At 56.5% G+C, this 24,728-nt stretch overlaps 1 protein-coding gene across 1 annotated transcript; it reads left to right on the top strand.

The window, feature by feature from the left end:
* The first annotated feature begins 253 nt into the window (after window positions 1–253).
* Window positions 254–22,921, top strand: TKT (transketolase). Its single transcript, XM_033132174.1, has 14 exons — window positions 254–482; window positions 7,559–7,676; window positions 8,543–8,656; window positions 9,478–9,575; window positions 13,269–13,460; window positions 15,099–15,217; window positions 16,993–17,186; window positions 17,891–18,055; window positions 19,230–19,386; window positions 19,510–19,640; window positions 20,327–20,410; window positions 20,517–20,610; window positions 21,855–21,977; window positions 22,637–22,921. Exons 1-14 carry the CDS (start codon window positions 376–378, stop codon window positions 22,810–22,812), a joined length of 1,872 nt encoding a protein of 623 aa, XP_032988065.1. The 5' UTR covers window positions 254–375; the 3' UTR covers window positions 22,813–22,921.
* The last annotated feature ends 1,807 nt before the right edge of the window (window positions 22,922–24,728 follow it).

The raw sequence follows: 24,728 nt of genomic DNA, 5'->3' as shown, positions 1-24,728 counted from the left end.
GTAGCTCGGCAGCCCGTAGCTGCCGGCAAATGTTGGGGGAGGGAAAAGAAAGGAAGGGGAGTTCGGGCAGGTGAACAGCATCCGGCTGGTTCCGGAGACGCCGGACTGAGCGGCGGCCTCAGTTTCCTGATCAGCGCGGAAGGACTGGAGAACCCGCCGCCCAGGGCAAGGGGGCGGGGCGGGGCGGGGCGGGGCGGGGCTGTCAGCGCGCGGCGGCCTCGGGTGATGCGGCCGCCCCGCCTCCAAGGGCGGGCCCAGGAGTCTTAACGCGCCCCCGCGCGGTACCGGGCTTCGGCCTCTGCCGGTTTTTGCACGAGCCACCTCCTTACTTCTGTGTCTCCGCGTCCTCCAGCCCCCTGCTCGCCCGGCCGCGCTATGGAGGGCTACCATAAGCCTGACCAGCAGAAGCTGCAAGCCCTGAAGGACACCGCCAACCGCCTGCGCATCAGTTCCATCCAGGCCACCACGGCGGCCGGCTCTGGGTGAGCGCCGACCTGGGAAGGGGGCGCCGGCCTCGGCGGAGCTCAGGCTGGGGTGGGGGAGCCGGTTCGGAGGCCGCGGTCGCCGCCAGCACGCCGGCTGCCTGTGGCGCAGCACGGTGCCACCACGAGAGGGGCGGCGAGGGACGGGTCAGGTGGCGGAGGCGCGCGCCTCGCTGGGCCCGGGCCCAAGCCGCCTTCCGCTGCGCCGCGCCGTCTCGGCCGGGCTTCCGCCCTGCTGGCCTCGGCGCCCTGTGCGCCTTAGGCCGTCTCTGCTCTCGTAGTACGATTTCGGCTGCGCTAAGGTGCGGAGGACGAGGCTCGCAAACCGTGCGGCCCCTCTGCGTCCCTGAGGGAAAGGCCACCAGTATTGCGCTCGTGCGGAGCCAGGCCCTGTACCGTGCGCCCTACGCGCGCGGCCCTCTGGACCCTGTCCACGCCCTGTGCGGGGAAACCGAGGCTCCGAGTTTAAGTCAGTTGCCCAAGGTCACTCACGGCGAGAGCTGGAATTTGAACCCAAACTGCCCAACTCGAAAGCGCCTGTTTTAACTCCTCATCTTGCCGGGAGACTCGGCCTGGCCCTCTCCCCACTTCACACTGCCCCGCCCTTTGGCCATCTCACATTCCTGCCACCCTTGGGTTGGAGTCCGAGTTTGCCGCCGGGGATTGCTGAGACTCCGAGCTAGGGAGTGGGGTCGGGGGGAGAGCGGAGGAAGGCAGCCACGTGGATGCAGAACCCTGGCGCCGGAGTGAAAGGGAGCTCTTAGATCTGACCTGGGGCAGGAGGTGGGGGGAGGGGTCAGAGAGCGGGTACTTGGAAGGCCGAGAGAACCGAGGACCGAGCCCCAGGGCTCGGGCAGTAGGAATGCGGTCCTGTGGGCAGGGCCAGCAGCCAGGTGCACTTTCCCCAGGTCAGAGGCTGGGGCACCCATCTCCCAGTGTTCTTTTGGGGCCAGCCCTTCTGGCCGAGAAGGTGCAGAAAGGCTGATGCTGATCCCCAGAGTCCTCCCTTGCAGACGGCTAGTGGCCGGGACAGTGATAATAACAGGGGCCACCATACAGCTGGAGGCCACCGGTGGGGGAGTTAAGGTCAGAGTCTGTCCTGCTCTGAAATGAGAGCAATGGCAGCTCCTACTCACTGGGCTGTTTCAAGGATGCAAGCCTCTCCCTTAGGGCCGGGCATGAGGCTGCACAAACAGGAATACTTTGGGTTCATGAAATGAATTTGGGGGCTGGGTGGGGGGTGATTTCCAAGAACCTTCCCAACCAAGCCGTGTGCTTAGAACAAAGACAAGATGCTAGCTTCTGGACAAGTATATACGGTCAGTATTACTAAGTGCATTCTTTTTTGTACCTCCAGGGTGGGTATGTTCTACCCCTTTGTGCCTGTAAGACATCCAGAGCTCAGAAGGGATTAGACCTCTGTTGGCAGGCCCTTTCCCTTCCACCCCACCCCCGTGCACACTTTGGACCTCTTATCTCTATTGGGTTTGTATCAGTCCTACTCATTGTGTGGGGGCCCCTGCCCTGGCAGGGACCCAGCTTACTTGCCGTGCTCCCTCCCCCAGCCTGGCACACAGTAGGTCTGCACACCCTGTAATGATTCTTGGGTACTACAGGTCCCCTTCTCTTGGCCATTTCTGGGGGTGACTCGCCCTGCAGGGCCTTGTTGAGCCCTACTGTGTGCTAGGAGCTGCTATCGAGCCAGGCTCTTGGGGGTCTAGCTAGAGGGACAGCAGTTACCCAACTAGATGGTGTTATCCCTCTGAGCATCTTGTAGGGCCAGGTGAGACCTGTGGACAGTTACAGGGTTACTGAGCCACACAGGTATCTCTGGTGTGACACAGCATCCTTTATTGCTAGTATTCTCCTGCATTCTGAGAAGAACCCTAGGAGATACGTACTATTTCATACACATTTTATCGATGAGAAAACTAAGGTTAGTGCATTCAGTGACTTGCCCCAGCTGGTCATTGGTGGTGGTTCCATGCTGCCCAGTGAGGGGCGTCTTGCGTTTTCAGAAAGACTTCCTGGGCAGATAAGAAAATGGAGAGAAATTGGAAATGGGGAGATCAGATGCAGTGATGGTAGGTGTCAGTCAGCTTGAAGGCACTTGGAGAGAAATGAAACGTGCAGCTGTTGGGAGATCCCAAAGGGAGGGTGTGTCCAGTGGGTCTCCTGGGTCTTTACTGCCTAGTTAAACTGATTCCTGTGGGGGAAAATACTGTCTGAGAATATAACAACTGAGGCTTTACACTGGGTTTACTTTGTGGTGTCTTACGGAGGAACTCACTGAACTCCAAGTGTCCATTTGCAAAAAGAAAAAGTGTAAAATGTAGTGATTTCTGCGTGTTTGTGAGTGTGTAAAAGATACAGGAAAGAAACACTTAGAGAAAATTTATTTTTCAGGAGGAAGTAACCCTGCTATGCAACCCCTGTCACAAGAGACTTCGAAAGATGTGTGCCAAGAGCTATATGTGTGCGCAAAACTAGTTTTGGAAGACTTGAGTTCAGGGCAGGGTTCCGGTCCCTGGATGTTTGTTTTGAGGCTCCCTGTTTCCTCACCACAGTGGGTGAGTTCCATCCAGTGAAGACTGAGTCCTGACTCCTTGGCCCAGTCTGGGCAGCAGTCACAGCCGAAGTGACCGTCTGTCAGGGTGCCCCCTTTCTGGGCGAGCTTACATCCCTGGTGGTGAAAACAGCACCTAGATCAAGTCTTTTCATTGTCATTCACCCACACCGGCTGGACTCACATTGTTCCATTGAGGACACAGGCTGTCGGGTTCAGAATTCGATGGGGTCCTGATTTCTCAGTAGCTTTCCCATTCCTTTGCCATCACTGACCCCTTGTCAGTGGACCTCAGCAGGCCCCAGGGAGTAAGGACACTGGCTTCTGTGTCAGGGGAGCTGAGGGACAGAGGGCTCTTTGTGGAGGCAGCACCCACAGTGGCCAGAGCTTCTCCGGGGTCATCTCCTTCCACGTGCAAAGGGAACTATGGCAAGGGTCCAGCTCATCCAGGCTTTAAATAAAGGAAACCCACTGGCCTTACCGAGAAGGGGCTTCGCTGCTGAAGCTGGTGGTACTGGTTTCATAGTTCTCCCTGACCAGGCCTTATCCAAAAGATTGTGGCCTTATCCAAACATTGCTAAGTGTCATCTGAGGACAGAATTAGACCTAAATTGGGGAAGCGCAGGCTGTGCTTTTAACATGTCCCCAGGGCTCTGACCCACAGCGTTGGAGAGGATACTTGCGAGCCAGTGTCTACCCAGGCCTGGCTAGTGGGCACAAGGGCACAGGAATCTAGTGAAGCCGGGCTCTGTTCATAGCAGCTGTGCCCTTGGCAGAAAGGCCCTCCCCACCCAGGGCCTCGGTTTCCCATCTTTAAAGAAGAAAGTCATAGATAGTGCTTTCTAAACTAGGCCCCTCAGGAGTGTGAGGGGGGAGCAGAGTGAGCAATATCTGGGGTGCTACCCCCTGCTGTTGCAGGTTTCACATCCTGGTGGTCCATGTGACTTTGAAGTGGCTGGAAGTGCATCCCTGTCCCCAGCTCTGGCATTCCAGGATGTTTTGGCTGAGTGCCCAGAGGGCCCCTTCAGGTCTCTGGTCTCTCTGGGCAGAAAACCACGCCCAGGGCCTGCTTCTCGGCCCTGACTGAGGCAAGAGCGAAGCCCGTTGAGATTGCCCCAGCAGCAGCGTTTCCCAACCGGGTGTGAAGACACCTAACTTCCCTGGACTGACTCAGTTTTCTGCCCGAGAGACTAACTCGGTGGGGCTGATGGTCAGTGTTTCTTGAAGCTGGAAACCAGGTGCAATCCCCTGCACAGGGTCTGGCTGAGACGTGCTCGTGGCGTCCCGTGAGCTGACAACTCTGTGGTTCTGAAGCAGCTCTGCTCCCTGGACTCAGCTTCTTTAGGCAGACCTGTTGTCACTTGAACCTGGTCCTACAAAATCAGGAACTGCCTCATTGCCACAGACCAGAGCTATTTGCCCTGCATGCTGGAATACTCTGAGGGCAGGGCCTGTCCAGAGCCGGGTCCTGCGGCGGACTCTACTCTTTGCCTGACCGTGAGGCGGAGTCCACTCTGAGGGGTGGGCTTGGGGGCTGGAGTGAAGCCACCAGCAGGTGGGTCTGGCTGACCTGGCCGCACCGTGTTGGGCTTCTTGTTCAGAAGGCCTTGCACCTCAGGGCTGCACAGCTGCGCAGGGGCTGTGCACACTCTAGAACTTCCTCTGCTGGGCTCTCAGCGCCTTTGTCTTCCTTTTAAAAACAGATCTTGACTAGCTCTGTTGAGGTGTAATTTGCAAATCATGACATTTTAAGTGTACGGTTCAGTGGCTTGTAGTAAATTAACAGTGATTTACAGTAAGTTTTAATGAATCTACCACATAGAATTTTAAGGACGCTTTTCCTCACCCCTAAATGACCCCTTGTGCTCATCTGCTGTCACTCTCCATTTCCACCTCTACTCCCAGCCCCCAGGCAACCACTAATCTCTTCTCTGTCTCTATAAATTTAACTCTTCTGACATTTCGTATAAATGGAATCATGCAGAATGAGGCCTTTGGGGTCTGGCTTCTTTCACTTAGCATAATGTTTGGAAGGTCACCCATGTCTAGCATGAATCAGTTCTTCCTTTCTTTTACTTGCTGAATATTCTGTTGTGTGGATTTACATATTGTTTATCTATTGATCGGTTTCTCATAGCATTTTACTTTTGTCCTACCTCTTCTGATGGCAGACTGTGTGACCTTGGGCAAGTCACTTCCCTTTTGTGGACCTTGGCTCCTTTCTGCCTTCCATCCCTGTGGTCGGGGTTGGGTGGGGGATGTCACAGCCCCAGACCACAGATGAGGAGGTGGCAGCACTAAGAGGTTAGGCGTCTGGTCCTCTAGCAAACGGTGGCTGATGGTGACCTGGCCTTTTCGAATGCATTATCTTATTGGGACTCTTGGAACCCCCCACAGAGCATCCCCATTTACATACAAGGGAGAAGCTGAGCCTCAGGGAGGGGAAGCACTTGCTCAAGCCACACAGCCTATATCGCCACCTGGGACACTTTGCAGAGGGAGTCCCTGAAAGTGGATACCTGGCCCCTAAGGACCTGTATGTTTTTCCTTGGTGAGTGTGGAGACAGTTCCAGCAGTGTGGCTGGATGCAGGCTTTGGAAGGGATAAAATATTGCAGGCTCACCCCTCATGGGCCTAGAAAGGAAGAGTTAAAATCAAATAATTTTCAACTTCTGGTGTCTCTTCATGGCTGAGCTCCCTCCCTCCACATCCACGCTGGGCCTGGGCACGCTTTTACCACATGCAGAATGTGCTGGTGCCGTGCCTTTTATCTGTCATGCCCCTTTGCGGTAGCCAGGTGGGAATATCACCCTAGGGTCACAAGGTGGACAGGGCACTTGCACCTTCCTTTTTCCTTGGAGCAGCTTGGCCCACTGTCCACCTACCTTTCCCCCCCATTCCTCTCGTAACAGGGTCAAGACTTTTGAAACAAGATTCCTCAGGGACGGGGCTGCCCTTGGAAGCGGGAAGGGCAGGAGGTCGACCTGACTGGTGTGGACGGGATGTCCTCCAGCTAAAGTTTGGCACCGGGGACAGGGCATTTGGGTCCCTCTCAGGCAGAGAAAGTTTCTCGTTTACATTTCCTCACCTCCCTCTTTCAGGTCTAGTGGTCTTTTCCCCATGACCAGGAGCTCGTAGAAATGGTTAAGTATAAGACGGTTGTGTGCCGGGAATGTGGGTACTAAACCAGCATGGACAGTTCTGGATTTCTCTACTAATGTGTCTGTGCTGGGAGTGACTTACCCCTAACCCGGTGGGGAGGGAGGCGTGGGAACTCCAGGTGTTGCATGTGCCCTTGGGTTTGGCATTGGGCATGTTTTAGCGTGAAGGGACCTCAAGAGCAGCCTCAAGAGCTGCGCTGAGCTGCATGGAGGGGTGGCAGGGAGGCACGTTCCCTGCGGCTGACATCGTAAGAGAACTGGGCCAGAGGGCTTCAGGCCACGTTAGGCAGGAATTACAGCATGTCCCAGCAGGAACCCCAGTCTATTCCCGGGGGCAGGGCCTGGATTAGTCAAGTGGGTCCTAAGAGACCTGAACAAGTCTCATCTCTAGGATGTAATGCTTGTGCTTTGTATTATTGATACTTTTGCCCAGTAGCCGTTCAAATAACTGCAGTTAATAGAATGCAAGAGACTAGAAACAGGGGGCCCCTTGACCCCACCACTGCAGGGCTAGAAGCGCAAGCTCTTGGCTTTTGTCAGCCCCACCTCAGCCCTTGTCATAGGCAAAAGGGGTTTTTATCTTTTCGTGATTATAGCCTTTGTAGAAGATGAGATTGTGTGTTTTGCCTTTTAAATTCTGCACAAAAGTATGGTTCCTAGTGGCTACACCAGCCCTCAAAATGCCCCTAAAAAAAGCTGCCGCGTAGCTTAATGGTGTGTTGGGGAGCCTGAAGCCCACGTTTTCAGACTAGCAGCCCCACGAGGCTGGGAGGTTTGTGGTCATTCCATGAGCCTCGGTCCCTTACCCCCTGCCCATGGCATCAGGACCAGTGCCCCTGGGGCCTGGGAGGGCAGGGCACCCCTCACAAGTAGTCAGAGTCCGACGTAGTCCCACCGAGATGTAGCTCCCTGGTCAGTCACAGAGGCCACCACTCCTCAGCTGCTGAATCCTTGTAATTCCCGCTGGGAGCCACCAGTCCGGAGCTGGGCTCCACCTGGCACCAGCCACCCGCTAGATGCAGTGCTGCCTTGCACTGGGTCCCGCTTGCTGTGTGCAGTCTCGGCGGCCCTCCTTCCTTACCCTAGTCCAGCAGCAGAATTTTTCAGCTGTGTGACTCTAAGGGTCTGGACGGTTGGTCCCTGGGAGGGTACAACCCCCCACGCCACCAGCAGTGTCTTCCTTGAGATCCATGTAACCCTCCCAGGAAGCAGGAGCAGGAAGCTCTCTGACTGCTTGGGATACCCCCCCACCCCCAGGTGCCTGTACATGGGCTGGGGTGAGCCCTGTAGGCCATGTAGGTCAGGGTTCCAGGACCATAATGCATGTCTGTCTCTCTCTCGGGCCACAGCCACCCCACGTCATGCTGCAGTGCCGCGGAGATCATGGCTGTCCTCTTTTTCCACACCATGCGCTACAAGTCCCAGGACCCCCGCAACCCTCACAATGACCGCTTTGTGCTCTCCAAGGTAGGACCCCGCCTTCCACCCTTCACCTGGGGCTGGGGTCGTGCGGGCCCTGGACAGGTGAGAAGGTGCTGGCAGTAAGCCACCTCCAAGGGGACCCACCCCCGGTGTAAGCCCAGGCCTGGCCCACCCTTCTCCCCCAGGCTCCTTCTCCACCTGCCAGGCCCAGCCCCTCCCTCAGGGTCTTGCTCTGTGCTGAGCCGCTGGTAAACTGAACATGCATGAGGGAATCAATGACCAGGGTAACAGGGGACAGCAGAAATGATCTGCCGGGTGTTTTGCCTGTTTGGTGTTGACATGCAGGACTCGAGTCCAGGTCTGGGTACAGCTTTGTAGCTTTCTACGCTTGTCTTTGTGCTCTGCCAACACCCCAGGCCATAGCTTGCTCCCTCAGGAGTGGCAGTGCATTGCAGCAGGGCTTGGGATGGGGCATCCCGTCCTGCCCCTCCCACATGAGAATCACAGCCACAAACCATGCTACGAACCCCTGAAATCCACCTGTACCCAGGCCTGGCTCCATGGCCTCTGGTCTCTCCAGGCAGGCATGAGAGCTTAGAAGTCTGTCCAAGTCATTCGCATGCCACAAACCAGGGATTATGGGGGCCAGCTGCCTGCTGGGGTTTTGGCTTCAGCCGGCCTCACAGCTGTGCTCCCCCTGCACCTGTCCTAGGGCCCGCTTGGCCTTGGCTTTGAGCACTGCAGGCTGGAGAAGCATGGAAGGAAGGGAAGTGGCCTTTACTGGCTTCCTCCCCTGAAACGGATACTTGGCCAGAGGCTTGGCCAGGCCCCAGGTTTCAGTGTGTGATGGGAAGAGCCCGCCAGTGTCGGCTCCCCGTCTGACCTCTCCGTCCACGTCCGTCCCTTGGCAGGGCCACGCTGCTCCCATCCTGTATGCGGTCTGGGCTGAAGCCGGCTTCCTCCCCGAGGCGGAGCTGCTGAACTTGAGGAAGATCAGCTCCGACTTGGACGGGCATCCTGTCCCGGTAAGTGTGCTCCTCTAGTTGCCGCACAGGCTCCGCCTCCACTCCCCGTGTCCCCACACCTGCTGGAAGGGGCTGCAGGGGTGCCCTTTGAGAAGTCAAGCGTGCTCATGGTGGAGAAGGGCACTGAAGTGAGCAAGGAAGAGGTGTGTGTTTGGGGGGCTCGCTCTCTTCACCCCAAGCTGGTGCTGAAGGGCAAGCCTTTCATGGCCCCAGCCCAAGATGCTGAGTCAGCTGCGGAGACAGCCTCTCCCCAAGCACCAAACACCCAGCTTCCCTTCCCTGCGGGGCCTCCCTGGCCATAGACACACAGCTCAGGAGAAGATGTTTACCAGGGTGTCAGTAAGGGGTCGCAGGATACTGGTGACGCTCCAGGGGAGGGATCCAGTTTGCTCCTCTGGGCGCTAGCCCCAGCAGGTGTTTGGAGTTCATGGGTTACCATGGAAACTCACACACACCCTCCCCCATCTGGGTACCCACTAGGGCCAAACGATCTGTCAGTTTTGTCATGAATTCTCTTGGCCACTGTGTGAGGTAGATGATGTGGGCTCCCTTTACAGAAGAGGGAACTGAGGCCCAAAGCGGTTCAGCCCCCGACCTGAGGTCACACAGCTCCTTGGTGGGCCGAGCTGGGATTTGAACCACACGTACAGTTACTGCCGTATGAGGGTGAGAAGTTACACTCTGGGTGGAGGCTGCCCGGGGGCCCAGCCTGTACTGCTAAGTCTGAGTGGGGATGAGGCCGGCCCTTGTGTCCTGGATCCTGGGAGGTGAGCTGCTTCCTTCTCTCCCCTGTGACTAACTGTGGTCCTCTGTTATGACAGAAACAAGCTTTCACCGATGTGGCCACTGGCTCCCTGGGCCAGGGTCTTGGGGCTGCTTGCGGGATGGCCTACACAGGCAAATACTTCGACAAAGCCAGGTAACACTCCCACTCCTCACCCCCACCTGGAGTTTGGAGGGAGGGGTTCAGCCTTAACCACTGCCCCCAGGCACATCCTCTTGCCTGAGTAGGAGCTGAGTTAACAGTACATATGTGCATGTGTGGCCTGAGGCTAGTACCATGGCCAGTTCCCTTTTCAGATAAGGAAATAGGCTCAGAAGAGTGAAGGGACCTGCCCAGAGCCCCTTGGTAGTGACTGGCAGGACCAGGTTTGAACCCAGAGCCCGTGCTCCTGACCAGATGCTCTTTGGCCAGAGTGCTTTGGCTGACGAGTACCTGTGTCACCCCCAAGCCTGGTTCTTGGACCCAGAAGTCTCAGCAGGCTCCACCCCCCAGTGTCGGACTAAGTGCCACAAGTCCAGGCTGAGCTGCTTGCCTTTATCTTGGGAAAGGAAGAGTGTGTGTTCTGGAGGATTCTGGGCATCCCTGAGCCCCACCTACCAACCAGGGAAGAAACAAACATTGGAGAAATTGACCTGATCGTAGAGATTTGCTGCTCCAGCGCCAGGTGCTTTGGAGAAGAACCCCCTGAGGCAGATTTCAACCACAAGGCTGTCTACTATGGCCCCATTTGGCCTGCAGATAGGTCTCTGCTGTGGAGAGGGGAGGAGTGTTAGCTGCAAGCTTTAAGGAAAGCGCTTGTCAGGTGGTTTCTTCATGCCTTTACCTTCGGGGCCCTATACTTGGTGCTCAGGGCTTTATAGGCTTTCACCTTGATAAGCCCCCTTTGGGCTAAGTGGCGGCATGAGTACAGTTACCCCTCCCACAAATTGGGAAACTGCACTGAGATGCTTGCCTAGTGCTGGGAGGTAGGACTTGAACCCAGGGCTTGCATCCGGAGTCTATATTCAGTCTGCAGGCTGCTCTGGGGGGCCTGAGGGAAGCACAGGAGGTTTGGGAAGCCCTGTGGGGAGGAAGCTTCCTAGAGGAGGGGCCGATGGAGCCTGGCCTGCAGGTGGCAGGAAGGGTCCGGCTGTGCAGTGGTGGCTTCCCCAGTTCCCTATGGCCCGCAGAGGTGGCTTCCCCAATGTCCCCAGTCCACCCCACTGATGGAGAAGGGCTACAGCCAGGGTAGTCATGGGGATATGGTGGTGACTACAGCCCCACTGAGGACAGATAGCTGCAGGGAGCCTGACTGGAAGCTATACACCGCAATGAGCACCTACTATGTGCAGGGGGAGGGGCTCCTGAGACTGCTGTCCAGGAGGTAGGCTGGGGCCATGAGGCATCCCAGACCCCCTCAGGCCAGCGTCACCTGGCAGCACAGAGCTTGTCTTCAGTCCCTGGCTGGGCTTTGGGGCCAGGCTCAGCTATACCCAGGGTGATGCTCCACGAAGTGAAGAAACGCACAGAGAATGGGATGTGTGTTCGAGAGGATCTTATTTGGCAAAGAACTGGAGATGTGAGTTAATTAGTCCTTACAGTTGCTTGAAATAATTCCCTGCAAAGGGTCATTTGCTGACCCTAACATAATGGAATAAGCCAGTGTAGGGAGAAGGGGTTTAACTGGGTTCCCAGCTGCCAAGGTTGGCTAAGGTTCAGGGCCTGGGACTGCACCTGGGGTGGGGGGAGTGGCAGGGGTGTCAGGGGAATTATCAGGTCCTGCCAGGCTCCAGGAGGAAGGTCCTGATAGAGCAGACCCGGCCTCCAGGCACGTCGCCTGTCCACCAACGTGGAGCATGTATCAAATTGGCTCTTCTTCATTTCTCTTTTAACTGTTTTTTTCCCATTATGAAATGCCTACTCATTTGAAAAGTACAGAAAAGCATTAAAAAGACATGAACATTTTCTTTATTCTTAACCATCCCCCCCATTTAAATCTCAATGTATCATATTTCCTTCATATTATCGCGAGAAGAAACTTAGAAATTTGTAATCCTTATATTTATATACTTTTACATTCTGCTTTTTAGAACATTTTCTCACCTTGTAACTGTCATGGGCTAGCTGTAATGATTGCATGAGTTCCGTTTTATGGATCTGCTGAAACCCGTTCAGGCAGTCCTCTGCAGTCGGACATTTGAGGCGGTTTCCAAACACCTCTGCAACAAACACTGGCCTTCTGTTTAGGGTCCCTTCCCTTTATGACAACTCAGAGCCTCAGGGTAAGCCCTGGCTTCTGTGGGGCCCTCTTGTTACAAGCCTCTCCAGTGTCTTCCCAGGACCCCAGGATGCCCTCCTGACCTGAGCCTGGTAACCTGAAAAGGCCAGTCCAGCTTCCTTGGAAGTTGGTGTGGGCTTGGGAGAATAGCCAGTCTGCTTCCCTGGAATCCCTTTCTGGGAAAGTTGATTCTCTACAGGCCTCTGTCTCCGCCCCATCGGGCTGGTGACTTCCAGGAACTTCTGTGCTAGACCCACTCCCCTCCGGGGTCTCTGGGCCCTCTTGCACCTGCAGGATTAGCTTCAGGAAGCGTCTGTTAGTGGGGCCCTGGGACCTTCTGCTCCTGGCCAGGACACCAGTGGCCTGGCCTGCTGGTGGCCACGGAAGGGAAGGGTGGTGGAGCCCTCCTCGACTTGCTGGCCTGGTGAGGTGCTGAGTCATGCTGACAGTGCCGTGGTGCTGTCCCCTTCCCGTCTCTGGCTCCCTTTGCATCCCTGCTCAGCTGCATGACCTTCAGAAAAGTTCCTTGACCTGTTAGCCTGTTTCCATGTCTGTGTGATTTGGGAATAACAACTGCACTTAACACCCCCCAGAGCGTCACCTAGCCCAGGGCCCCTACCAGAGCCCCTAGGAGCCCCTCGGTGCCACATGCAGCCCATGCGTGGGGTTCTTCTTTCTATGTCTGTGGCCTCTGCCCCTCAGCCATCCACTCACATCTGGGGAGTGCTGGGGGGATGGGAGTGTGTGGGGGGGTGTCAGAGTCCCTGAACGGGTCTCCTTGCCTCTAGCCTCACCCCTTGGGTTCACCCTTCCCCGGGCAAGGGAAGGTTCTTATTGGGTAACTTGTCCCAAGTTCGTTGCTCTTTTTCCCATGTCACACTGCCTTTGAAACAATCACAGTTGCCGTGTTGAGGGCGGGCGAAGGCCTCTAGGATGCAGAAAGCCCAGACCCGGCTGCAGTCTTAGGCAAGAAGCAGCCTTGGAGCCTAGGGGAGAGCCCACCCTGTGAGGCACATGTCCCCGCCTGAGCCTGGTCCTTGAGTCCCCTCATCAGTGCTCATTCCTCACCTGAGGTCTCTCCTTCTAGGTGCTTCCTGGTGCTGTCACGGCCTGCCCAGCTCAGCTCCTTTGAGCAGAAAGGTCCCCTTTCCCTCTGTCCCATGCAGCAAGTCCCAGGGCTCCCCCAGCACTTCTGGTTTGTGGAGAGAAATGAGTGCTCCCCTGCAGTGGGGAGTTTACCCCCCCGCCCGCCCAGCTGAGTAGTTAGTCCCGATGAACGTTCATTTTCCTCATGCCCTGACAACCCCCCATTCTCTAGGCCTTACTGACCAGGCAGCTGTCACTTTGGATCTCTGTTTCATGGCAGCCAGTACTTTCTGGACTACTGACAACTTCCCTCACAGCCAGTTCCTCACGGTGTGGACTTGGGGAGGGGATCAGGGAGCCGACGGTGTCCCTGCACGTCCTGTGTGGCTGCTCCTTTACTCAGAGGGCAAGCTCCTCGGGAGGGATAGGCCAGGAGCACTGTCCCAGGTGAGAAGCACCCGTCTCATACCCGCCTCCATCTGCAGCTACCGAGTCTATTGCATGCTGGGAGACGGGGAGCTGTCGGAGGGCTCTGTGTGGGAGGCCATGGCCTTCGCTGGCATCTACAAGCTGGACAACCTCGTCGCCATTCTTGACATCAACCGCCTGGGCCAGAGTGAACCCGCCCCGCTGCAGCACCAGCTGGACGTCTACCAGAAGCGCTGCGAGGCATTCGGGTATGTGGGCGGCTGCGGCCTGAGCACCCGCACAGCTTGGGAGCCATCTGTGCTAGAAGGTTTGCACGTGTGGAGGCTGAAGCCAGAGGCTGATGAGTCTCAAATTTTCAGGGCTTGACTAACAATTTCAGACTTTGGGCGTTTGGATGTATAGTGGCGCCCAGGCCACCTCATGCTTTGCAGGCCAAGGCCCAGTTCTGAGCGAGCGCCATTGTGTGGTTGTGTGGCACGCTAGTTGTCAGAGCTTCCACACAGCATTCTCTCACACGTCCTTTGTTCTTGGGTGAGGGAGGGGGAGGAGTGCGCAGTATGAACCAGGCTCGCTCTGCGAGGCGAAGGGACATGTGGGGATTTGAACGTGAGTCTCCTGTGCCCGGCCCGAGTCAGCGTGTGGGACAGCAACAGTCCCCCTCTCCGAGTGAAACGGAAGAAACAGTTTTCAGACTTCCACGGGCCTTGAAAGGTTGTGAATTCAGTCACGTTACAAAGCAGCAGGGAGGTCCATCTGGGTGGGTATCCGCCAGAGGGATCCTCACCTCAGTGTCCGCCCCTCCCCCAAGTACCAGGTGCTCTGCAGCCAGGTCCCAGCTCAGCCTCAGCTGAAGACACTGGAGGACCCTGGGCCAAGGACATCCAGGCCTCTGAGGGCCCTTTGCAGACGAGTCAGTGACGGGGAAGGTCGAGGTGGACTCGCAGGACCTATTACCCAGACTGACCTGGTAGAGGGAGGAAGTGAAGAAAGCAAGTATTCCCTGTTGGGCAGAAGAGGAAACTGAGCCCCAAAGGGCCTGAAGGGCCTGGCCAAGGCCACATCAGGCTGGGGACTTCAGTATAACCCTGGCAGCCAGGTCTGTGTCTGTAACCTTATGGCTCTGAAGCCAGATTCCTTATGTCCTGGCTCCATCACTAACCTGCTTCATGACCTTGGGCAAGGTTACTTCACCTTCAGTGTCTCAGTTTACTTAATCTGTAAAATGGGGGTGGCAACAGCGCCCCTACCACCTGGGCGGGTGTGTGTGGTGAGACTGACATGGGTTAATGTGTAGTGCTTGGCCCAGTACCTACACAGAGTGTGCACTCGGTGTGTGATAGCTGCTATTTTCATTATTAATATGCCGTAAAGAGTCTCAAAGGGATTGCCTTAAAGAGAACGGTCGCCCTGCCCTGGTTCCTCTCCTTCCCCTAGATATTTGACAACGTGGCTCATTTTGAAGTTTCTAGCAACCATATCCAGCATCTGTGGAGTGATTAGATGTGTCCCCTAAATAAAAAGTGGGCCAAAAAAATTCATTAAGAATCTAATAGCAGATTCCAAACCTAGTGCATCATCCCAAAAGCAGCTTTCAGTAGGAAATGAATAGATTGGGAACAAAAGAGGCAATAAATGGACTAAGCTTTGAATTATTGAGGAGAGAGGAGGAAAATATGTTCAAAGCAAACAAGAGGAAGGAAAATAATGTGAAAAGAGAAAATAAATCTAGATTGGAAACAGGAATGTTTTTTTAGATTTCCCGACTCCTCCAGGTCTTTCCCAGTGGCAGTTGTGCTGTGGAACGAGGACAGGCTTTCCCTGGGGACCCCATTCAGGGTCCTCGGGCAGCTGGCCCTTGCCCCTCACTCCCTGCTCTCTGTCCCCAGCTGGCACTCCGTCATCGTGGACGGACACAGTGTGGAGGAGCTGTGCAAGGCCTTCGGCCAGGCCAAGCACCAGCCAACGGCCGTCATTGCCAAGACCTTCAAGGGCCGAGGGATCACCGGTCCGTGAGCATGAGCCTCCTTCCCCACTCCCACCCCTGGGGCTGGGCCCGGGGCTGGGTCCTGGGCCTCACTGCGAGGGTGGGGGTTTCAACAGGGGAGGCGCGTCTCTGAGGTCTTGTGTCTGGGGAAGCAGCAGCCCTTTGCTGCTGTAACAAGTGCACCCGGGCTGGGGAAGGGGGAGCAGGAGACTGTGCTCCCTGAGGTGACTCCGCGGTCAGTGTAGCTGAGCCCAGACTCGAACCTGCTCAGGCTGGCCGTGGCTGAAGGGCCTGTGTAGGCAGGAGAGGAAGGGCTTGGGGAGGGCCTGTGGGTGCAGAGAGGACACTGGTGTGGGAACATCCTGCACAGCCCCTCCTTGGCTGGCACCTGCAGAGCAGGCTTGACGGCTCCAGTCGTCTGCCCTGAGCTGAAGGGCTGACAGAGAGCCCCTGGAGAACCCGGAAGGACTTGGGGTTTTCTCTAGAGGTGAGGGAGCGGGACACCTCTCAAGCTAACTAGAAAAGTACTTCACAGAGGTGTCCTGTGCGGGTGGAGAGCCTGGGAGGATCTGGTAGAAGGTTCCTGAGCCAGGCATGAGTGGTGCCAGCATGTTGCTCCCTAGCATGCAAGTGTGGGCTCCAGACCGTGAGGCTGGGCTGGCCTCCGCCCCTCGCCCATTTTACAGATGGGAAAATGGGGCTCAAATGGGACACTTGCCCAGGGACATGGAGTCTGTGGCACTAGGTCGGCTTCACTGTGGCGCGTGCCCTTGCTGTCCCCCTGGTTGCCTAGGGGTCATGGCTCCCTCTGCCTGTGTAGACTCGGGGTCCCTGAGGACATTCATTGCCATCTAGGAGGAGGTGCCCGGCTGTGGGAGCCTCCTGGGGGGGGTGGACGTGGAGGCCTCTGGGATGTTGTCACGGCCCCAGTGCTGCTGCCTGACAGACCCCTCAGGTGTCCCCACCGGGCAGGATCTGGAAAGCTCGCTGCTTCTGGGAGTTTTGGGGCGTCTACAGGGCTGCTGGGTGCTGCCTAGGAGGGTCATTCCTTGACTCTGCCCAAGCTGAGGTGACCTTGGAGGAGAGGGTCATTAAGCCTTGCTGGTCTCTGCACAGCAAGGCGCCATGTGGTTGGGGGGGCCCACTCTGTGGCATCAGGTACCTGGGCAGTGCTCGCCCCGTGCTAGGTCTCAGCTTTCCCTCTGATGGCCAGGATTCCAACCTGTTCAACACACTGTGATTTCTATAGCAGACCCCGCTGCAGGCTCAGGCCGGGGAGCCAAACACAGAAGAGAATGGGGCGGGCGATCTGCCCATCCCTGCTCCCCTCCCCGCTCTGGCTGTGAGCTGCTGGAGGATTAAGTGTCTACCGTGTTTCCCCGAAAAGAAGACCTAGCCGGACAATCAGCTCGAATGCGTCTTTTGGAGCAAACATTAATGTAAGACCCGGTCTTACTTTACTGTAAGACCCGCTTTTATGTAATGTAAGACCGGGTCTTGTATTAATGTTTGCTCCAAAAGACACGTTAGAGCTGATTGTCTGGCTAGGTCTTATTTTCAGGGAAACACGGTATTCAGTGGGGGCCAGGTGTGTGGAGTCCCGGTCACCACGCCCTTCCTTTCCCCACCCCCATGGTACCCAGTGCAGGCTCTGCTTGACTGTGGCGATCCCATGCCTCCCTTCCCCCTGGCCTGCCCTTGATGGGGTGGCGGGCCAGGCTCCCTGGAGCAGCATCCTTGCCCTCTCGGAGCTTCCATCTGACCTGGCCCTCTGTCCTCCTCTGTTGAACCTACAGGGGTAGAAGATAAAGAATCTTGGCATGGGAAGCCCCTTCCCAAAAACATGGCTGATCAGGTCATCCAGGAAATCCACAGCCAAATCCAGAGCAAAAAAAAGATCCTGGCAACTCCCCCGCAGGAGGATGCCCCCTCAGTGGACATCACCAACATCCGCATGCCCACGCCACCCAGCTACAAAGTCGGGGACAAGGTAGAGTCCGGCCTCCCTTTTCTGGACGAGTGGGGTGGGGTGGCTCTGGTCGTCTGGCTCCCCGAGGCCGGGGCCGAGATGTGACTCTGCAAGGCTGGGAAAGGCAAGAGACGGATTGGTTCAGGGTGAGGAGGAGCCCTAAGGTTTTGTTCCTGCCAGTTCCCTAATGGAGACAGCCCGCTCTGGAATTATTTGCCTGCAGAAGCTCAGAGGGCATAGTCACACAGCAAGCTACTGGCAGCTCCGGGATCAAAGCCCATGACTCCTGAGTCCCCATCCCTGGTTCATCAGGGCCTCAGCCTAAGCTCCCTCTCTGGCCTGGCAGAGGTTAGCAGGCCAGCCCTGCTCCAGGGCCCTCCCCTGGCTGAGCCTGTCCATGCAACTAGCGTCGGGCTTTCTGACTCTCTCTATTTCTGTGCAGCGTAGGGTGAGTTCACAGACCTCTGTCACAGGAGGGGAAATTGGGGGTGTTAGGACATCTTTTGCAGCTCACATGGCCCACGGCTATCCTGTAGGGACTCCCAGGTTCATTATAGAAGTTCTCAATGGCAACCTTACAACCTTAAGTTTCCACAGGGTTGTGTTGTTGGGTTTCCTTTTCGGCCCCAGTTTTTATTTTCCTCCCTAAAAGATGTAGTCCGCCAGACGGCATGCAGGGCTCCAGGCCAGACCTCACATATGCCTTCCTACTGTCCTCTCCACAGATAGCTACCCGCAAGGCCTATGGGCAGGCCCTGGCCAAGCTGGGCCACGCTAGCGACCGTGTCATTGCCCTGGACGGGGACACCAAGAATTCCACCTTCTCGGAGACCTTCAAAAAGGAGCACCCAGACCGCTTCATCGAGTGCTACATTGCCGAGCAGAACATGGTGAGTGGCAGAGGCAGGCAGATGTGTGGGGCTGGTCACGGGCTTGGGGCAGAGGTCTGAGGCTTGCGGGGCAGGGCTAACGCCCTTCTGCTCCTTTGGGCAGCTACAGTGGCAGTGCCAGGTGCTGCTGTGGGCTAGCCCAGGGAGACCCCAGCATTGGCCCTTGACCTTGAGTAGGCACAATTCGGAGGAACGTCATGCCCAGGTGCACAGGTACTGGATGAGTGTGTAAACGGGCGCTGAATGGGGCTGCAGGTGCACACAGGAGGAGCTGCGTGTGGGCCAGGTGTGGTGGTGAATGGGCTCTCTCCGGGAGTAAAGGGCCTTCGTGACGGAAGGGGGCACAGCGAGGAGGCTTGAACGTGATGGACTAGCCGTCGAGACTGCGGAGCCCCTTTTGTGCACAAGGCTCTGGGCCCGAGATGCACACAGTTGCGTTAGCTGCCCCTTGTCTGGAGCTGAGGTGGTGAAATAGGGAATGTTGTTTTGTTCTGTTTTTCAAAATACCTGCTCCTCCTGGCCGTGTTGCCCAGCCAGCTCTGCATGCTTTACAAACCAGGAGCTTCCTCTCTGTGGAAGGTCTTCCGACTGAACCTGAGATTGTCTCTGTGGCTTCTAGCCTTGGCAGCTGGAGGGTCCAGACTAGACTGGCAGGTTACGTGGTCTAGCGAGGCCCCAGGTGCCGGGGAAGAAGGGCTCGTGTCACTGGTGGGCTTCAGAACTCTGGAGGCTTTTTCTGAAACCAGTTGGTTCCAGCCAATCTGGAACTAGTGTCTGTACTCGTAGTGCTTCTGGGCGAGGGTTTCAGGGCTGGAGCCTCCACAGAGAGCATGGGAGCTCAGGTCTCTGCAGAGGCCCTGGGGCTGGTGGGGGAGATTGGAGAAGCAGAGTGGTGGGGGTGGGACTTGCAGAGGCTGGGAAGAATGAACCGTCTGTGCCCAAATGTAACTAGCCTGCTCTGTGAAAGGCTTTGCTTGTTGCTAGGGGATAAAAAAAAGTTCCCCAGGACAATAATTTAAAGAGAACTTTTGAAGTGGTTATTTCAAGGTAAAGGAATTTCATGCATGTGCAGAAATCATTTGCAAGGAGGAGAGCTGACAGTTACTAGCACGGGAGAACCCCCACCCCCACCCCAAGAGGCTCCCTGGCCACCGTCTTCCTCCTCTGCCCACAGGTGAGCATCGCCGTGGGCTGTGCCACACGCAACAGGACCGTACCCTTCTGCAGCACTTTTGCAGCATTCTACACGCGGGCTTTCGACCAGATTCGCATGGCGGCCATCTCCGAGAGCAACATCAACCTCTGCGGCTCCCACTGCGGCGTGTCCATTGGTGAGTTGAACCGGGGCCAAGATGGTTATACCTATCACTTCCCTGGACTTCTGGACCCGGTGGGGCCAGGATTCCATTCCACACATAGAGTCTTACTTCTGCATATCCTTTCCCACACCCCAGGGGAAGACGGACCCTCGCAGATGGCGCTGGAAGATCTGGCCATGTTTCGATCAGTTCCCATGTCAACTGTCTTTTACCCAAGCGATGGGGTGGCTACAGAGAAGGCGGTGGAATTAGCAGCCAATACGAAGGTTGGTCACATGGCTGTTCTTTTTTCTGCTAGTAACTAGCTCTTCCCTGGGACGGGGGGGAGGCCAGCATGCAGGCATAGAGCTGGCCACTTACTGCTTCAGAGTGGTGTCTCCTGACCTTGCCCCTGGTGTGTGTGGCTTGTAGAAGTTACACTAGGAAAAATGAAATGCACACCACCCTTCGTGCCTCGTGGCAGACAATGCCAGTTGATCATCGCTCTTGCTCCACTAAGAATCCTGGCAGTATGCCTATCTCGCCTCCTTGCCTTGGATTCACTAAGATAGGAGCTGAGCAACGTGGTTCTGACCAAAGAGCCGTGCTGCCATAGGTCAGATTGCCCTGTGGTTCCCGTTCCTCAGCCTGAGGGCCAGGCCAGGCCGGTGCACTCTGGGTGAGCGGCCCACTTGCAGGCCAGTCTCTCTGATGGAAAAGTGGGGCTTAGGGTTGGCAATGCCATTGGGACACCCTCGCTCAGGAAGAGTGTTTAGAGAAATGCTCACTGCAGAGGATAAGAATCCTTTTTCCTGCTCGAGGAGCAGCCAGCATGAGGTGAATGCAGACACCTCCATGGGGACAGTAGGGTGGAGGAGGTTTGCAAGTGGAAGTGATGCCTTTCTAGAAAGACTGCTCTCTGAGGTTGGATGTGTCACATCCTGTAACCCTCAGTTTTTCTGTTTTGTTCCAGGGCATCTGCTTCATCCGCACCAGCCGCCCAGAAAACGCCATCATCTATAACAGCAATGAGGATTTCCAAGTCGGACAAGCCAAGGTCAGTGTGCTTCCTGTCCCCGTGACACCCCACAGAGTGAGCCTGAAGTCAGGGCCAACCCAGGCCACCAGTCTCTGAGCCTCACTGGCCCCTTGCATCACCCCAGGTGGTCCTGAAGAGCAAGGATGACCAGGTGACTGTGATTGGGGCCGGAGTGACCCTGCACGAGGCCTTGGCTGCTGCTGACCTGCTGAAAAAAGGTAAGGAGGGTGGGACCCAAATAGTTTCGGCGCTGACTGCGTCCTAGGTCTTGGGGGTGGGAAAGGATCTCATCTAATGAAATGATGATGTTAATAAAAGCCACCCTTTGAGCACTTCCTGTGAGACTAAGTTCTGGGGCTGCAGTGGCCACAGTCCCTTCTCCATGGCCCTAGAGTTGAGGTGCCCCAGGATGGTGGTCAGATCAGAAGCCCTGGGTGCCTGCTGATAGGGTCGAATCGCCACTGAGCTGGGCGCTACTTGAGTTATTCAGCATCACCGTGCCCCAGTTTCCCCATCCATAAAACGGACTGTCACATTCTGCATGGGGCTGTCCTGGGGATTCAGTAAATGCTGGCGTCGTTATTGCGAGCTCACAAATGTTCACTACCGACACTGTCGTGGAAGGTGAGCACGAGCCTTCCCTGCAATGTAATCACAGTCGATGGCCCGTCTCAGCTGTGCTGAGCAGAAAGGAGGGCGGACGTGAACGTCCTTAGGAAAAGGACCTCAGATGTGCGTGGGACTGATAAGCACAGGGGAAAGTGTGGAGGCCCAGGCAGAAGGAATGGCGTGTACAGAGCTGAGGAGCTGGAGAGAGGCCACGGCAGGAGAAAGACGGGCGGGAGAAGCTAGGGTGTAGAGCGGGGGAGGGTGTGGAGCGGGCGTGGCAGAGTTGGACTTGTCCTTCTGAGGTCATTCTGCTGGCTCGTCGCCTGGCCTGGCACCCTTGTCTTGCCTGTGGCCACAGCTTCCCTCCCCATCAGTGCGCGATCCCGTGGCTTCGGTCAGACACCTGGAGCCGGCCCTCTGGCTTCCCCTTCGGGGAGGGTGAAGGAAAGCTGCTGAGGCCCACACATGCCGCTCAGTGTTGTTTGACAGTCTGAAGGCCGAGAGGTCCTCTGGCCCAGGGCGTGAGGGAAGAGAGACGGGCCTTCCTCTCTCTGCCCGAAGACCAGGTGCTCCTAAAACAGGCCACGGAGGGCTCCCGGGAGGAGGTGGGTGGGTGCAGAGTGCCAGAAGACATGGGCGCCACAGAGAGGCAGAGGAAGGGGGCAAGCACGTGGGGACAGTTGGTGCTCCCCAGGACAGGGACAGGCTGCAGACTGAGCTTTGAGCTGCGTGACAGCTCTCAGGACACCCCCGGCTGGCTCCTCCCTGGGGGCCCGTCACCGGCCACTGCAGGGCAGACCCACAGCACCCAGCCCGTTCCCCTCAGCTCTGCCTCCGCATCTTCTCCCCTCAGAGAAGATCAACATTCGCGTGTTGGACCCTTTCACTATCAAGCCCCTGGATCGGAAACTCATTCTGGACAGTGCCCGTGCCACCAAGGGCCGGATCCTCACGGTGGAGGACCACTACTACGAAGGTAATAGGGCCTGGGCCAGAGAACCAGGTGGTCAGGGGAGGGCCCGGGGGCATCGGGCTGGACGTCCCTCCTGTATCCCAGCCCCACAATGGCAGCTATGGCCCAGAAACCCAGACGTGTCCCTGGAGCAGCTGGGACTTGGCCTATTAGGCGTCAGGCTGGGCCCGGGACCCCGCGAACTCTCAGGTGCTGCAGTTGCTTCATGCAGCCCCTGCCACCCAGGAAGCCAGTGGGGGTTCCGACCTCATGCTAAGAGTGGGGAAGGTGGCTTGTGTCCTCCAAGTTAAGGCTATTGTTGAGAATCGAACTGAGAAAGCAACAGAATTCACAAAGCGGCCCTCCATGACCACACACCACCTTCTCACAGGAGAGGAGAGGGGCCTAGGCTCCTGGCAAACGCAGGTGCTAGTCCACTGATGACAGTTGCCCAGAGGATGGTGTTAAATACGATTCAGAGGCCACATTTGTGCTCATGAAAAAAATAAAGTATGGTGATTGATTAGTGATACCTGCTGTGGCTACACTTGTGGAGAAGGGGTGGTATGTGTGCCATCTCTGCCACCCTTGGGTTAGGAAATAAACTGAGAGATTGGCAAAGGGCCAGGGGACACCCACAGCTGAGACCAAATCACTTGACTCACCTCCTTTCCTTTGCCCAGGTGGCATAGGTGAGGCAGTGTCCTCTGCAGTAGTGGGCGAGCCTGGCATCACTGTCACCCGCCTGGCTGTTGCCCGGGTACCAAGAAGCGGGAAGCCAGCTGAACTGCTGAAGATGTTTGGCATTGACAAGGACGCCATTGCACAAGCTGTGAGGGGCCTCGTCACCAAGGCCTAGGGAGGCCGAGGTGCGGGCTAGGGGTCTACACATTCCGGAGAGATGCTGGCAGAGGTGCTCAAAGATGTACTGAGAAGAGTAGTAAATATATGTTTTGAGAAAAAATGAATTGGGCCCTGAAGTGATTTTTCTTTGTGTATGCAGCCGGTGCTGGTTCTGGGGAAGAAGGGTGGAGGGAGTGGGAGGGAGGGGTTTGGCGCCTTTAGCTCTGGGCCAGGGCCTGGGTGTCCCAAAGTCCTCTGCAGTCCCCTCCCCTGGGCCCAGCATCTGCTTACCACCACCCGAGCTCTTATCTGCCTCCCGAGCTCTGCTAGGTGACAGTGGGCTACATTCTACCTTCAGCTCAGGCTGCAACCCACATCGCCGCCGCCGGCCCCAGGGAGGCTGGGCGCTGCCTCAGGCCAGGAGCTGTCCGGGGCCCCTCGGTCTCCTCACCGCCCCAAGACTCTGCAGTCAGACATCTCCCAGGGTGGGAGGTGCTGCGTTTGCTTCTTGTCCCCACTGCTTGCCATGTCCTCTTAAATCTCAGAGAAGCAGAGTGATACAGGGCAGCTCATGTCCTAGGGAAGAGGGTGACCTCCGGGTTGGCATCAGAGCTACAGGTGGTTTAAACAGGAAGGTTCAGCTGCCACCCTGCACCACATAGCAGGGATCCTCAAACCTGAGTGTACAGGACTCCCTCCCCTCGACTTGTTAAAATGCAGGTCCCTGGGCCTTGCTTCTTGAGCCTGGGACTCTGCATCTGACAGCTGGCCCAGAAGCTTTTTGGTGTCACACTTAGCAGTGCAGAACCCAGCTCCAGCCTCTCTACCTGCTGCTGTTCCCTCGTTACATGGCAACAATTTATTTCTCCCCCTGCCACCTGGGCGCAGTGAGAGTTAGCTCTGTTTATGGCGACCTGCAGAGACCTTTGTACTGGCCTAGGACAAACTAATGCCCGGGAAAGCGGTCTGGATGCCCCTGGCCACTGGTGGGGTCCTCAGGAAATCCTCAGAGCCCTTGGGGAGGACGAGACACATTGCAGACGTGTCCGCTTGTCCACCTGACAATCGGGACAGAATGAACCGGTCAAACCCACAGATAGCAAACCACTGCCCACTTAGCTACTTAGCCAGGTTTGGCTGTACCAGGGGCTATGTGCCTGCATTCAACTCACCAGTGCCCGAGGGAGGAGGCAGAGCAGGGGAGGAGACCTGGGCTGGCTTAGCCATTCTCCACCTCTGGGCCAGAGCTCCTCAGCCTGCAAGCAGTAGCTGGGAGTGACTGTAGAACTAGACTTGGGGTTCTGAGCAGCCTCCGGGAGCCTGTGAACACCAGGGCCTGCGGGAGCAAATCCACATGGGGTGGAAGGGGAGCAGGAGAGCCGCCTCTCTTGCATGGACAATGGGTAGGATAAGGGAGACAGTTCTCAGCCAGAGCTCTGGGTCCTGACACAATTATGCCCCCTATGATGTTCTCACAAAGATGAAGTCATCTAAAGATGCATTTCTTAGAATGCACCCCTTAAGCTGCGCATGACTGAAATCCAAAATAACAGCAGTAAACCAGAAAAGAGTAAGGAAATCAGGGCAGCCGGATGGCTCAGTTGGTTAGAGCACGAACTCTGAACAACAGACTTGCCAGTTCGATTGCCACATGGGCCAGTGAGCTGCACCCTCCACAACTAGACTGAGGGACAACCACTTGGAGCTGATGGGCCCTGGAGAGAGACAATATTCCCTAATTAAAAAAAAAAAAAAAAAAAAAGTAAGGAAATCCACAAAGGTCTGAAGCAGGAGGCCTGGGACCGGGTTGCTGGGGTGAGTGCCACCTGGTGGTCTTCCCTGGTAATGCAATGCCTGGAACACTCCTCCGTCCCCTGTCCCCACCGCCATTTGGAGCTGAGACAGGAGTGGGGAGAAGCTGTTGTCAGGACT

This window comes from Rhinolophus ferrumequinum, chromosome 17, assembly GCF_004115265.2.
Source record: "Rhinolophus ferrumequinum isolate MPI-CBG mRhiFer1 chromosome 17, mRhiFer1_v1.p, whole genome shotgun sequence".
Classification (NCBI taxonomy): Eukaryota; Metazoa; Chordata; class Mammalia; order Chiroptera; family Rhinolophidae; genus Rhinolophus; species Rhinolophus ferrumequinum.
The sequence above is the reverse complement of the archived record's forward strand: the minus strand, read 5'-3'. Positions and strand labels throughout refer to the sequence as shown.

Bases quoted from the DNA above. Each gene is read 5' to 3' on its own strand.
- TKT (XM_033132174.1), top strand. From the start codon at position 376: ATGGAGGGCTACCATAAGCCTGACCAGCAGAAGCTGCAAGCCCTGAAG. The intron at 8,657-9,477 runs GTAAGTGTGCTC...CTGTTATGACAG, and splicing joins TGGACGGGCATCCTGTCCCG to AAACAAGCTTTCACCGATGT. The intron at 19,387-19,509 runs GTGAGTTGAACC...CCCACACCCCAG, and splicing joins CCACTGCGGCGTGTCCATTG to GGGAAGACGGACCCTCGCAG.